The sequence below is a fragment of the Esox lucius genome, chromosome 1 (genome assembly GCF_011004845.1).
Source record: "Esox lucius isolate fEsoLuc1 chromosome 1, fEsoLuc1.pri, whole genome shotgun sequence".
NCBI lineage: Eukaryota > Metazoa > Chordata > Actinopteri > Esociformes > Esocidae > Esox > Esox lucius.
This window is the reverse complement of record NC_047569.1, coordinates 38209992-38224812: the sequence shown is the minus strand read 5'-3', so window position 1 is coordinate 38224812 and position 14821 is coordinate 38209992. Positions and strand designations below refer to the sequence as shown.

Genomic DNA, 14821 nt, shown 5'->3' with positions numbered 1-14821 from the left:
CTAACTTCATGCCTGTCTCACGGCTCAGTGATTTAACCTTTTCTGTTTTTCTGCGGTTTGATTATCTCTTAATAGTTTTGAACTTTAGCCACACCCCTTTCTTAACACATTTCCACATAGCACCAAATAGTGATGGGTGCTGAGGAAACAGGTATCAAAGTGCTCCAAAACCTTTGTGAAACCCGCCATTGCAATGTATAAGCTGTGAATATATTCATAATATTCCCAGAGCTCACGAACTGTGTGTGAAAAGTAAATGCATAACAGTGGAGAGCGGTTGTTGTTGGCGTGTTTGTACACAGAACAAAAGACAAGTATGTCAGTTAATATGACCACTGGGGAAATAACCACTGAGTAGATACTGCCGTGCAGTCCCTGCCGTCATTCAGTAGTTTGTTTTCACTAGCTCTTCAACTCTTCATTGGTCAGGTGTTTGATGTGAGCCCATATGCACCATATCTGGAGAGAGAGTGTTAACATATTGTGTATATGTGTGCAAAATCCCAGTTAATAAAACAAGGAAAGTCCATCCACAAGGATAAAAAAACAAACGTGTGTCAGACAGATGTGTCTTACCTCTACTGAGAGGCCCAGAAGCCTTCCTGCAGCCAGGACCAGAGTGCCCAATGTCTGCAGCCAGAGGGGGGCACAGAGAGCCTGGGTGAGCACCCCCTGCTGGTACCCATACAGCCAAAGTGGTAGGCCGTGTAAACCACAAATCACCCACGTCCCCAAAGGTGTCTGAAACCCTAGCAACATGACACAATTTTCCAAAACCTGTCTGAAACCCAAGCAAAACATTTCAATCATACCACACTTTATATATGAAAACATGTCATAGATAGACTGTATTCCGCAAACCCAGTTCTTTGTCTTGAAGCCAATTCCACTGTTTCTTCATCGGAAACCTTTAATCAGGGACTGATATAGACCTGATACCCGGTGGGTGACATTAATGAGGAGGTTTTATAGGAAAACCAGCAGGCTCCGGATCTCATAGGGTAAGAACTGTATACCCACCTTTAGCCATGAAGGTCTGTACCCACAGAGGGCTGTCTGTAAATTACCCACCTTTAGCCATGATGGTCTTTACCCACTGAGGACTGTTTGTGAAGCTGTTCTTCCATTGGGCGCCATGGGCTTTATGGTTACACACAAACACACACCACTCCACTGAAGACACCAGCCAGCCCCACTGGAAAAGGACAAAAACATCACACTGCGTGGTGGCATCCCAATCAAGTCATATTGAAACTGTCTACTGTACACAGTACAGTATATAGGGACCTAACGTGTAGTGGGGCCCTCAAATGTTAGAATCTTGAATAAAGAGGGGAGGGGCCCTTAGAGACTGCCTGTGTACCTCATAGAGCTGGCCCCACACCAGACGTCCAGGGGACATGTGCGGTCCCTGTTTGTTGTAGGTACCAAACCTACGTACCTCATAGAGCTGGCCCCACACCATACGTCCAGGGGACATGTACGGTCTGTTTGTTGTAGGTACCAAACCTACGTACCTCATAGAGCTGGCCCCACACCATATGTCCAGGGGACATGTACGGTCTGTTTGTTGTAGGTACCAAATCTACGTACCTCATAGAGCTGGCCCCACACCATATGTCCAGGGGACATGTACGGTCTGTTTGTTGTAGGTACCAAATCTACGTACCTCATAGAGCTGGCCCCACACCATACTCCTCCCAAGGTTGTCCACCACCACGTCCAGCCAGGCCCCGAACCTGGAAGTCTGACTGAACCGGCGAGCCGTCCAGCCATCCAGCCCTGGACCACACAGGGACGACGTACAGCTTGTTAATGTGAGTCCCTGCTCTGTTCCCTGACAGTTCAAACTGATACCTGCTGCATTATATAACTAATGTTCTCAGGCATGGCAGAGGTTTGGCAGGATTGGTTTTGAAAGCCAGGCAACCTCTCTGACTCTGTTCACATGTTCTCACTGGCCCCCACTCTCTGCTTCTGTGTATTGTACAAAAACACCTAGAGAATATCGGCTACTATTCAAGGAACAGAATGATAGACAGGTGAAATTATAAAAGACTATTTTAATTTAAGACCTGGACAAACTGAGAGACAGATGAACAACATCTATAGAAATACAACTTTGTGCAGCTTTTCTTTTTGGCACGTATCAATAAAGGTGTTTAAGCACAATATATATTCAATAAGATATGAAGAGGTCTGGTATATAAACCCAGAGAAGCCTTATTGCTATTATAAAACGTTATCAACACAATTAGGCCAATAAAACGTGATGTGGTGTCATGGCCTCACATGCCACAGCGGTCTGCCAATCAGCATTCAGGACTTGAAGCACCCGGTTTATACATTGTTTTGAAATGCGGTGAAAGAGTAGCCAATGCACGTTATTACCATCTAGAATGACTGAGATCGAATAGGAGGTGAAGAACACAGCTGGATTGTTGAAGGCATTCCAAGCAGTAAAGATAAGTACAAGACGGATATATCCTATAAAACAGAATGAAGAAAGTAACGTAATTAACAGATTAGCACGAGTAAAGAATGGCACAGTGTTTGGGAACAACATTAGCCAAAGTAGAAAACGAGACCAACGAAACAAATTTTCTCACCAAGGATATTGGGCCAATAAACAAAAACCTCATGCCCCATATTGAGTCGCTTGTTGTTAGTCGGTTACCAAAGTAGCCTAATCTTAAATATGATAATGTCTCCACATCAAACAGAAGCACAGCACCGTCCCGAACAAAGACGCATCCTTTTAGCGACAAAACATATCGAAATCTTGCAAATGAATCACTTATTTTGACTATCCCCACCGGAGAGTTGCAACTCTCATTCACAGGTCTTCTATACATGAACACGTATGGCTCTTCCTCTTTTCTCGATAGGGAGCTGACGTAGCAACACACATTATTGCGGTATCACGGTTACAGCCAAACAACGATGTCGCCCCAACTCTATTTATAAATCGTGCAGACATGGTCAAAAGGTTTAGTTATTTGACCAAACATTACGGTTACACGGGCGATTGGTCGTGACCTTGACCGTGGTGCCAAACGTCGTACTTCCAGGATCTCAGAAACAGCTGAACTCCAGAAATAATCATGCACTTCCGTCTCAATGTAGGAGGCTTGGCCTGTCAACAGACGGATCCTCTTCAGATCATAGACTCAGTGCTCAAATGATCGATCTCTGAATGCACAATTCGTCTAACCTAGAAGCAGAGCGAGACCAAGTAGTGCTAATGACTTTAATCCGGCATCAGATTGTACCGCTGTCTGTCGGCCGCTTTTAAGTCCAGGTTTAAATTAACTTTCGATTGAATCTAGTTTATTAAGTTCAAAATGTTTATTTGTCATTTGCAATAACAAGTTATGGCAATGAAATGCTTGGTTTTCCAATTAAACATTGAACCGGTGATCAAGTGTTAAAACACAAAATAAATGTAGATTAAAATCACTGCAGCCTTCTCTGATATTGTCAGAGATCGTTAGGCTGACTTGCTCCCCTTAATAACATTTGAGATATAGTCCACAGTGTCTGAAACTTTTCAACTAGCCTATAACCTGAAGTGGGAGCCAAAGACCAGTGCAAGTGTATAACCCAGTGACGTATATCCAATAGTGATGTGCAGTTCGCAAACGAATCGTTCGTTTTGAACGAATCATTTTAGTGACTCGTGATTCACAAGTCCTTTTTGACTCGTTCAATTGTATCGTTCATCCGAAAGTTTGACATCGGATTACTACAACATGATCACTTACTTCATACCCGATCCTCCAACTCAGTTCTCCGATCAACTTCTATGTGCATTCGCAAAGAAAAATAGATCAAGGCAAGAACATCATAAAAACATGTTTATAACTGATAATTGAACGCAGACTATAATAATTAATGTAGTTAGTTGATTACTGACGCCCTGAAAAAAATATATGAAAACGAGCACGGAGCCGCTGCCTTTGCCTGAGTAAAAAGACTCGCGAACGACTGACTCGGTCAGTTTTATCAGACAGCGGAGTTCTACGTTAGTTTTACGTTCGCCAAGAAAGATAGACCAAGACAATAGCATAATAAAGACATGTTTGTAACAGATATTTGGACACATGGTAGGTCTAAAATAATTAATGTGGTAGTAGATTTTTGATTGTAATGATAAACACAGATAAAATCATACGCTGAGCCTTTTCCAGCGTTTGATCGTTTCATTGAATGGTTGTTTCGTTCATTTCGTTCATTGTTTTTAGCCCGACGTTAGTTCTACATTGTTGTCAAGCTTTACCAGACCCACATACATCCACAGAGAACCCATGTTGGCTCTGCTCATCCATGGCATTTTACAGTACACCAGAAAATCCTCCATGAGAGTCAAAGGCCACAAGTCGTTAATCTGTCCTCCTATGAGATGTAAATAACTTACACTTATTGCGCACGCGAATAAGTGTAAGGAATATCAGTACGCGAGAGGGACAGAGCACTTGTTAAGAACAATTGAGGGTTGACAGCAACACATTTCTAATGCAACTGCCACACTTGAACATAGAAATGCCACACTTAGACCCTTTATTTGCTTGTAAATTAACTAACTGAGATAAGCTGAGCAATGTCCAGTAACTGTCCAATAACTTTTGGTTCCTTAAAAAAAAGTGCTGTAATTCCTATGCTGTTCACATAATTTGGATGCAGATCCACTCAAATAATAGCTGAAAGTCTGGACTTCAAGCTAGTACAGAACAAAAAAATGCATATTAATAATAGTATGGTGTTGATATGGTTATTAGTAGTATTGTATACACGATCATGTGATGACAGTGAGTTACTCCAGAGGAGCAGAACCTAATGCCAAAACCTGAATGAGTATTGTTGTGCTTTGTTCTTCAATATATGGTGTGAACGGTTGAGGAGGGAAATCTGTAAATGTTTGAGACAGGTTTGAAATAAAACAAGCCAACAACAAAAATAAATAGTTCTTTCTATTATTTTGGTGTGCTGGCATGTGTGTGGAATATGAGTAGTAACTGTGGAATCTGTGTAATAATTTAGTATTCTAAATGTATTATGAATACAGCTCCAGAAAAAATGAAGAGACCACTGCAGCTTTTTCCTTCCTTTCCAAAAAGTCGAAAAGGAAGGTTATGGCCTCCCTAGCTTAAATCCTTCTCATTAATCCTGTCCTAAGATACATAAACAGAGACCTATCCAGCACAATTATCCCTTGCTCTCCCCAATACAACCCCCAGCCCACATCCCTTCTCCCCGACACTGTCATGAAGCAATTCTCTCTCAAAATTATATAATCCACATAATATCAACACATGTTCAACTGAAATGCAGGGATAGCAGCAACAAGGGTCCCGAGGTAGACATGTACATGTAACAACTTTCACCACTCTTTGCAGGGCATTCCGGTCATCCACTGAGCATCCGCCAAACTTCACTGGGGTGCAGTTAGTCAGAATCCTCTTGATTGTGCAGCATTAAAAGTTCACAAGGATCTTGGGAGACAGGCAGGCCTTCTTTAGCCTCCTCAAAAAGTATAGGTGCTCCTGTGCCTTTCTGACGAGGGTTGAGGTGTTGAGGGTCCAGGAGAGGTCCTCAGAGATGTGGACACCCATGAATTTGAAGCTGGGCGCACGCTAAGTGCCATCGATGAGAACTGGGCCGTGACTCTAGCCTTTAGACTTCCTGTAATCCATAATGAGCTCTTTGGTTTTCTTTGCATTGAGGGCCAGGTTGTTGTCTTCGCACCATGCCACCAGGCGCTTGACCTCCTCTATGTTGGCAGACTTGTCATTGATCAGGCCTACCACCCTGGTGTAATTTCCGGAATGTGACGATGATGTTGAAAATGCGTACAGGAATGCAGTCGTGGGTGAAGAGGGAGTACAGGAGGGGGCCCAGCACACAGACTTGTGGAACACCAGTGTTCAAGTTGGAGGAGGTGAAGTTGTCTAACCTGACAGACTGGGGACTGTTGGTTAGGAAGCCCAAACCATCCGGTGGGGAAGAAGGAGTAAACTATCAACCCGATAGCCACTCGTTGACCTAGAGTACTGCGATCTACCAACTGAGCTATCGAAGGTGGCACCTCCATGCCTGGTGGTGAGCTCTCGCTTTTACTCGGCAAAGGAAGAACAACAAATCCCCAGGCAGCTAGCTACAGAGCCAGGGCAATGACTCCACACTAGCAAGAGCAAGGACATGCTGTTCAACACAATATGTGATCCACCAGGTCGACAGTGATCCGAAAGGGACTACAAGAACAACGTTTCAAAGGAACGGACGGGGATTGAACCCGTGCTCTTCGGTTTACAAGACCGACACCTTACCACTTGACCACCATGCCCGTCAGCTTGGCCGTGTTCCTGAAAGTAGGTGATTCAGCAAAATGGAAAATTGACAGTTTTCACATTGCTGAACGGAACAGACTGAGAGAAAATTATCAATCTTCCATTTTTCACTTGGCCACTACACCATGTTCTTCTCCACTTCTTGAAACTCATGTGGACATTGCGAAGAATGGAAATAAAAAAGTGTACCCAGGAACTCATAGACGCAATGATACGCACACTCTTCAATTTTTACATTCACGAGTGGAATGGACAGAGAGAGAAAGAGCAACCCTCCGTTTATCACTCGGCCACCACAATCCGCTTCCTGAAACTTATGTTGACATTGTGAATAGAGGAAGCAAATAGCCTTGTTTGTTGAAGTATGAAAAAGCCCTATGGATAAGCTGGGGATTGAACCCAGGACCTCATACATACAAAGCATGCACTCTACCACTGAGCTACAACCCCATGTGCCAGGGACACAGATGTCGCAGTAAATCTTGACAGCGGCGACACCAGTCCCTGCATTTCATTTGGTCCTAAAGCAAAGTGGGCATCGCAGTGCGAGTACCTGGAGGGCTAGTGGTCTGGATTCGGCGCATTCGCTGCTTTGGTTCCCGGTCAGGAAAAAAGTGACTTTTGGTGACAGTCGAGGACTGCCACTGGCAAACCATTGGCTCAGAAGCAGAACAGGTGTAGAAAAATTTGGAAAATAAATAAACAGGAGCACCGCATGGAGAAGCTGGGGATTGAACCCAGGACCTCATACATGCGAAGCATGCGCTCTACCACTGAGCTACATCCCCAAGGCCTCCGGGGGCCTGGTCTATGCAGGGCAGCTGTCAGGATGGTCAAAAAGTGGAACAAGAGCAACACAATGACTTTGCAGAAATTTACGGATAGAGAACAAATGCACAATCTTCCATTTGTTACTCTGCATCCTAGCACGTTGCCCCACACTTCTTGTAAATTATATTGCCATTGTGAACGGTGGAAGTCAAGTGTCATACCATTCCAGGTTGGGGTCTGAACCCAGGACATCACAGAAGCAGAGCATATGCTCTACCACTGAGCTTCAGCGCCATCTTCGGCAGTCCCAGGTGGCGCTTCACCTACAGTGCTGCGATCTACCAACTGAGCTATCAAAGGTGGCACCTCCATGCCTGGTGGTGAGCTCTCACTTTTACTTGGCAAAGGAAGAACAACAAATCCCCAGGCAGCTAGCTACAGAGCCAGGCCAATGACTCCACACTAGCCAGAGCATGCTGTTCAACACAATATGCGATCCACCAGGTCGACAGTGATCCGAAAGGGACTACAAGAACAACATTTCAAACATTGGCCACCATGCCCGGCGCTGGCATGTTCCTGAAAGTAGGTGATTCAGCAAAATGGAAAATTGACAGTTTTCACATTCCTGAACGGAACAGAAAATGATCAATCTTCCATTTTTCACTTGGCCACCACACCATGTTCTTCTCCACTTCTTGAAACTCATGTGGACATTGCGAAGATTGGAAATAAACCACACCATGTTCTTCATTTTGCATATCTTCTCATGAATCGACATCCATCACTAAATAACTGGCGCAATTTCATCTGTAGAAATCTAATAAATAGAATGCCGTCAATTTTACTAGTAAATTTGAAACTCTAATTTGAAGAACTAACACAAGATGGCAGTAATGTATATATATTTTTATTTTCAATAACATGGTATTGGTTTGTGATTATTTGATATGTTTGTAGATTGAGAGCATGATGTGGATAAATTGAAGTACTGAATACTTCCTGAAAGGACGGTATACAAAGTAACCAGCTTCTCAGGCTGTTTTGATTGGATGGTGGGGAAAGATTGAGAAGAGGATATTTGCTAAATGAGCAGTGGGCCTGATTCAAACCAATGGTGTAGCAGGGCATGTGTGCTGGAGGCAGTGGCTTAGACCCTGTGACCACCCTGGACCACAGGAAGATTGTATTGAAATAAAAACTGTGCTTTATAGGGATTTATTTATTATGGATTTTACCCAGATGATCTGTAACAACCAAAGACACCAGGACCTCACCTGAACGATCACCCGCTTAAAACTACACTGCATGTTATACTACAATTGCTTTTTTCAGAATAACACAATACTATTTCCAAATATTCTGCAGGTTGTCATCGCCTAGCCAAACCATTTAGGTCCGAAGATGAAAAGGAAAGTTGGGAAAGTTTCCCCAGGGTTCTCTGGGATGGTTTAACACTTGACAACATTTGTCAGGTTAGCCTTGGCAGATGGGACAGTGTGTCGAGAAATCAGAAAACAGTTGACGCAAAATAGAGGCAGAGGTCAGGGCATATGCTAGATCCATACATTTCTCCGCATTTGCTGAACCTTTCATCTTGAGCAGCACCTCACCGTATAGCCTGAAGGCTTTTTCATATGAAACGCGGAGCAAAGACGAGGAGCAAAGACTCCTTGGCTTCACGCCACCAACAAGAGTGGAACCGGCCGTTCCACCATTCAGAACTGTGTAGATCCCTCGGTCGCCCTGAGGGGTAGGGACACCAGGTTTTTCGACACGGGCTTACATCGTTAACTCAACCCTGACCCAAGGCGGGGTTAAGTCTATCAAAGATGTGCATTACAACCTCATACTGCAAAGTCTTCAGGAAGTGAAAGGAGATGAGCAAAGCTGGGTACAACATCAGCATGAGATGCTGGAGGGAGGACTGCCAGCTGTTTTAACCAACATTGTCCAGCTGGGGAAGTCTGCTCCCGACCCCCTCCTACTGAACCAATGGAGGAGATGAGGAGGAGGAGACCAGATGAGGATGAATTAGAAATAGAACTGTACTGGGTTCAGATGGAGGAAGTTAGCGCAGTAGAGGAAGAATGGGTGCTGTCAGAAGGGACGGAAGGACCGAGGATCACCAGCGAAGGCAGAAATGGAACAGGCTCAACGGGGGAACTCAAATACCTCTGAGGTATCCCAGACTGAAAACCTTGATTTTATTCTGACTTGTGAAAGTGATCGACACAACAGGGACCAAAGGCGACATGTCTAGTCCTGAAACCTCTGAATCACAGGGGCGCATTACACTGTGTCCCTAATCGCACCCTATTCCCTATATAGTACGCACATTTTAGTGAATTCTAATTCGCAGAATAGTGTAGCACACATATTCCCCAGAAAGTGCACTAAACCAGCAACACAGTGCCATTTGGGACACATTTAAACAGAACATTCTTGTAAAGAGGGCCAATGTATGAAACACCCTGACTCTAGTGTGTATGTACAATATGTATGCCTGGTGTGTACGTATGTCTGGTGTGTACGTATGTCTGATGTGTATGTATGTCTATTGCAGAGACCAGTGCCGTTGGTTGTTCAAGTTCACGTTTATTCGCCCAGCAGGCAAATGCATTGTGCATCACAAAGAACAAACTATTATTCAATGAAAATTATTATTAAACAAACTTTTCCTTCACCAGTGGCATAAATATAAATAAAAAAATTGTTACTGAATTATTAAGACAATGTTTTTACCTACACGGTATTTACAGAAAAATGGGAGTAGAACTATACATTTTATAATAATCAGAATATCCTTTAAACTCGGTTCAAAGATTATTATGTACAGTAAACTGTAAGGGCGAGTTTTGCAGACAGATAAAGCCTTGTCTAAGACTACAAAAACAAGCTCAATGGAGTTTTCTATTGAACTAGATTTTTTAGTCCTAGAATAGGCTTATTCCGTACCTGCGAAACTGTCCCTAGAAATGTTGGGACAGTGACACAAATATCTTGATTGATATCTTGTATTCCAGCACTTTTAATTTAAATGATCCAAGTATAATTTTTGGTGACTTAAAATGTGTTGACAATGCACAAAATGTTCTGTGATTTCTAAATATTCGACATTACAGTGATTAATACCCATACGTTAACACAGCCACTGTATCATTTCCAATCCAAAATACTGAAATAAATGTCATTCTCCAAATACACCTGGAGTTTATTAGATTTTTTAATAACATTGTAAATGACTGTTAGCTCCTGAGATTGGAGGATCCTGTTTTGTACAAATGTAAATGTGTTTCGGCAGTCCATCTAACACATAAAGGAAGAATCAGTTGAGCTTCAACGTTGCGTCTGTGTGAGGAATCAAAATGGCCGAATTCAGAACTGGTTGAGGCTTTCTGAATCATTCATGCCCACCTCCCCTGATGTCAGAAGCCTGGGGTTCGCCACGTCCACGTAATCCTACAGGAAGACAGGGGCATTTCAATAAACAAAGCTCTCTGCAGATAATGTGTGTGTCTCTTGCAAGAAGTCCAAACGCAGATTAAAGGCACCTTAATCTGCGCTGTTCTAACGACTCAGACAGGGGAGTATTCGGGCTTGACTCAACGTGGAGCCATACAAACGCTGTGCGTGGAAGTTACCTTTAAATATAAACTGTACTACATTGTGGATTGTGAGTGCAATGGATTGAATCAAGACCTCACTCTAGCTGCTCCCGACTTTTCATATCAGTGCAGATTAAGGTGACTAAGAGAGCAGGTTACACTTTATTTTGAGAGTCCCAAGAGTGTACCTGTAGATGCTCTACATATTGTCTACTGAATATCTAGCATTTTAACTATCTGCTAACCCTAACCTACACCGATCAGCCATAACATTATTACCGCTAACAGGTGAAGTGAATAACACTGATAATCTCATTATCATGGCACCTGTAAGTAGGTGGGATATATTAGGCAGCAAGTAAACATTCTCTCCTCAAAGTTGATGTGTTAGAAGCAGGAAAAATGGGCAAGTGTAAGGATCTGAGCGACTTTGACAAGGGCCAAATTGTGATGGCTAGACGACTGGGTCAGAGCATCTCCAAAAATGCAGTCCTTGTGGGGTGTTTCCGGTCTGCAGTGGTCAGTACCTATCAAAAGTCCAAAAGGTCCAAAGAAGGAAAAGCGGCGAACCAGTGACAGGGTCATGGGCGGCCAAGTCTCATTGATGCATGTGGGGAGTGAAGGCTGGCCTGTGTGGTCTGATCCAACAGACGAGCTTCTATAGCTCAAATACAGTGGGGAGAACAAGTATTTGATACACTGCTGATTTTGCAGGTTTTCCTACTTACAAAGCAAGTAAGAAAATCACATTGTATGATTTTTAAGTAATACATTTTCATTTTATTGCATGACATAAGTATTTGATACAGGATAAAAGTAGAAGAAACGCACACCTTAGTTGACGAGGTGCTGGCTAAAGGGTACGGAATGGAAACAAAATGAATGAAAAAACTGCACACTCTAAACTCAAATGCATATCATTTTTTAATAAGACCAATGTTTCGACAGACACAAATGCAAATTAAGTAATTATTTAGCATTTTATTGCATGACATAAGTATTTGATACATCAGAAAAGCAGAACTTAATATTTGGTACAGAAACCTTTGTTTGCAATTACAGAAATCATACGTTTCCTGTAGTTCTTGACCAGGTTTGCACACACTGCAGCAGGGATTTTGGCCCACTCCTCCATACAGACCTCTCCATACCCTTCAGGTTTGGGGCTGTCGCTGGGCAATATGGACTTTCAGCTCCCTTCAAAGATTTTCTATTGGGTTCAGGTCTGGAGACTGGCTAGGCAACCCCAGGACCTTGAGATGCTTCTTACGGAACCTATCCTTAGTTGCCCTGGCTGTGTGTTTCGGGTCGTTGTCATGCTGGAAGACCCAGCCACAACACATCTTCACTGCTCTTACTGAGGGAAGGAGGTTGTTGGCCAAGATCTCACGACACATGGCCCCATACATCCTCCCCTCAATACGGTGCAGTCGTCCTGTCCCCTTTGCAGAAAAGCATCCCAAAAGAATGATGTTTCCACCTCCATGCTTCACGGTTGGGAAGGTGTTTTTGGGGTTGTACTCATCCTTCTTCTTCCTCCAAACACGGCGAGTGGAGTTTAGATCAAAAAGCTCTATTTTTGTCTCATCAGACCACATGACCTTCTCCCATTCCTCCTCTGAATCATCCAGATGGTCATTGGCAAACTTCAGACGTGCCTGGACATGCGCTGGCTTGAGCAGGGGGACCTTGCGTGCGCTGCAGGATTTTAATCCATCCAGTTGTTGCCTTCTCACCAAGCTGCTTGCCTATTGTCCTGTAGATTTTCTGGATTTTTGTTTTAGATTCTTTGATAAAAATGACAGACTTCTACTTGCTTTGTAAGTAGGAAAACCTGCAAAATCGGCAGTGTATCAAATACTTGTTCTCCCCACTGTAGTTAATGCTGGTACTGATAGAATGGTGTCAGTGTATCGCAGTTTGTTGCGTATGGGGCTGTGCAACCGCAGACCAGTCAGGGTGCCCCTGCTGACCCCTGTCCACCGCTGAAAGCGCCTACTGTACAATGGGCACGTGAGTATCAGCACTGGACCACGGAGCAATGGAAGAAGGTGGCCTGGTCTGATGAAGCACGTTTCCTTTTACATCATGTGGATGGCCGGGTGCATGTACGTCACTTATCTGGAGAACACATGGCACCAGGATGCACTATGGGAAGGAGGCAAGCTGGCAGAGGCAATGTGATGCTTTGGGCAATAGTCTGCTGGGAAAACCCTGGGTCCTGCCATTCATGTGGATGTTACTTTGACACATACAACCCACCTAATCATTGTTGCAGACCATGTGCACCCTTTCATGGCAACGGTATTCCCTGATGGCATTGGCCTCTTTCAGCACCCTGCAAAGCATGAACGGTTCAAGAATGGTTTGAAAAATAAAAACAACGTGTTCAAGGTGTTGACTAGGCCTCCAGATTCGCCAGATCTCCATCCAATCTATCATCTGTGGGATGTGCTGGACAAACAGGTCCGATCCATGGAGGACCCACCTTGCAACGTACAGGATTTAAAGGATTTGCTTACAGGATTTAAAAATGTGCTTGGAAGATTACTTATTGCGTCGTTCTCCATGATGTTCTCCAGTATTCTCACAATGTCTGTGAAGGACGGCCTGGAAGTGTAGGGTTCCGTCCAACAGTCTCTCATGATCTGCAGTCTGTTGGGAAGAGAGAGGGAGGAAATCTAGCGGGTTTTCCAGATCCCATCTGATTCCCTATGGAGATGCTACTAGGACTCCAGTCAAAGGAAGTGCAGTAAACAGGGAATGGGGCGACATTTGGGACTAACGCCTTGATTCCACTCACATCTCGGGACGGCAGCCGTCGGGGTCTTTGTTCTTGTACCCTGCACAGATGTAATAGACCACTGATTCTGACGTCTCCAGGTTGGAGTATGGTAAGGTGCCTGGAAACAGCACACATCCACTGGGTCACGTTAAGTTTGATCTGAATTACTAAATATTCATTAGACAAAGGCTATGTTTCCAGATGCAGAGAAATTTGTGCAAAATATGTAATTTTTCATGCATTTCAGGATACCTCTGAAACAAATTTGCCAAGTATATTTTTTAAGCATTTTGAAATGTGTTTTAACACAGGGCAGTACTTGGAACACATGGAAATATTCCAAAATACTTCTATTTCATATATACTTTTCTTCAGTTTTCCTTCCAGTATGGGTCAATCCCATCAGAGATTTCTCCCAATCCTTAATCACCAAAAACTCACCAAACATCTGCATTTCCCACAGCACGATGCCATACGACCACACATCCCCCTTAAAGCTGTAGTAGTTGTTTCTGAAGTACTCGGGGGGTACCAGCGAAGGGGCACGCGCTCCTACACACACAATGGAAACAGTTAGGTCATCTCATTTACCATCTGTTTCCTGGCCTTCGTTCTGTCTGTACGGTGTAGCCGAGGCCTGGTAGTCACGGGTGCATTTAAGTAGGAAGAGGTCAGATGGTCACTAGGGGGCTTCACTGATTAAGCCTAAAATGAACTTTTAACTCAGAAATTGTGACTGACATTTAAATGCAAAACTGGCGATTTAAAACTTTAAACTTTAAAACCGATTGCAACATCATACCGCACATGCAATGCAATGCAAAAATATTTTCTGAAGAGTAACTCAAGCCTGTGTTTCTCCTGTAGCCAGAACACTAGGGTTCATCTGACCTTTGGCCTTTTGTTTGGGTCTGGCTAACCAGATGTCGTCTGCATCTTTCCCTTGAGGGTCATAGAAAGTGTATTCTTGTTTAAACACCACATCGTACTTTTTCCTCCTGAACATATAAAACCCTGTGTCCAAAAAAAGTTGGTACGCTGCGTAAAATGTAAATTAAAACAGAATGCAAGGAACTCAGTATGTACTCCAGCTCTACATTACCCAGCAGCACCGTCCGTTACTGGAGGTTGTATGTACTTCAGATTAAGTTGAGTAACCAAGGAACTTGAACACTTTCATCTTGTTTTCCACTGACCGCAGAATCTGCTATACAAGTTTAACCTGCTATGATCTAAAGCCATCTTCAAAGGTCACGTTCTCATCTAGAGTGAAACCAAGGTGACATTTATAGGGCCCAGTATAAGAGAGT

The 14821-nt window shown here is 43.6% G+C and overlaps 1 protein-coding gene and 3 non-coding genes across 5 annotated transcripts; all 4 read right to left on the bottom strand.

The window, feature by feature from the left end:
• Positions 1-272: 272 nt before the first annotated feature.
• si:ch1073-145m9.1 lies at positions 273-3253 on the bottom strand. Of its 2 annotated transcripts, XM_013135507.4 has the most exons (6): positions 2610-3249; positions 2392-2487; positions 1670-1782; positions 1072-1195; positions 577-749; positions 273-459 (listed from the first exon to the last, which is right to left on the bottom strand). In XM_013135507.4, the coding sequence occupies exons 1-6, from the start codon at positions 2647-2649 to the stop codon at positions 403-405; spliced, it is 603 nt and encodes a 200-aa protein (XP_012990961.3). In that variant the 5' UTR covers positions 2650-3249; the 3' UTR covers positions 273-402. The 2 variants fall into 2 exon arrangements, with proteins under 2 accessions (XP_012990961.3, XP_034147693.1); XM_034291802.1 differs by lacking the exon at positions 2392-2487 and having other exon boundaries at positions 3040-3253.
• Positions 3254-6271: 3018 nt separating this feature from the next.
• trnat-ugu lies at positions 6272-6343 on the bottom strand. The gene has a single exon. It is a non-coding gene; the product is annotated as a tRNA-Thr (tRNA).
• A 382-nt stretch (positions 6344-6725) lies between these two features.
• Positions 6726-6797, bottom strand: trnat-ugu. Its single transcript has one exon. It is a non-coding gene; the product is annotated as a tRNA-Thr (tRNA).
• A 266-nt stretch (positions 6798-7063) lies between these two features.
• Positions 7064-7135, bottom strand: trnaa-cgc. The gene has a single exon. It is a non-coding gene; the product is annotated as a tRNA-Ala (tRNA).
• Between the last annotated feature and the right edge of the window lie 7686 nt (positions 7136-14821).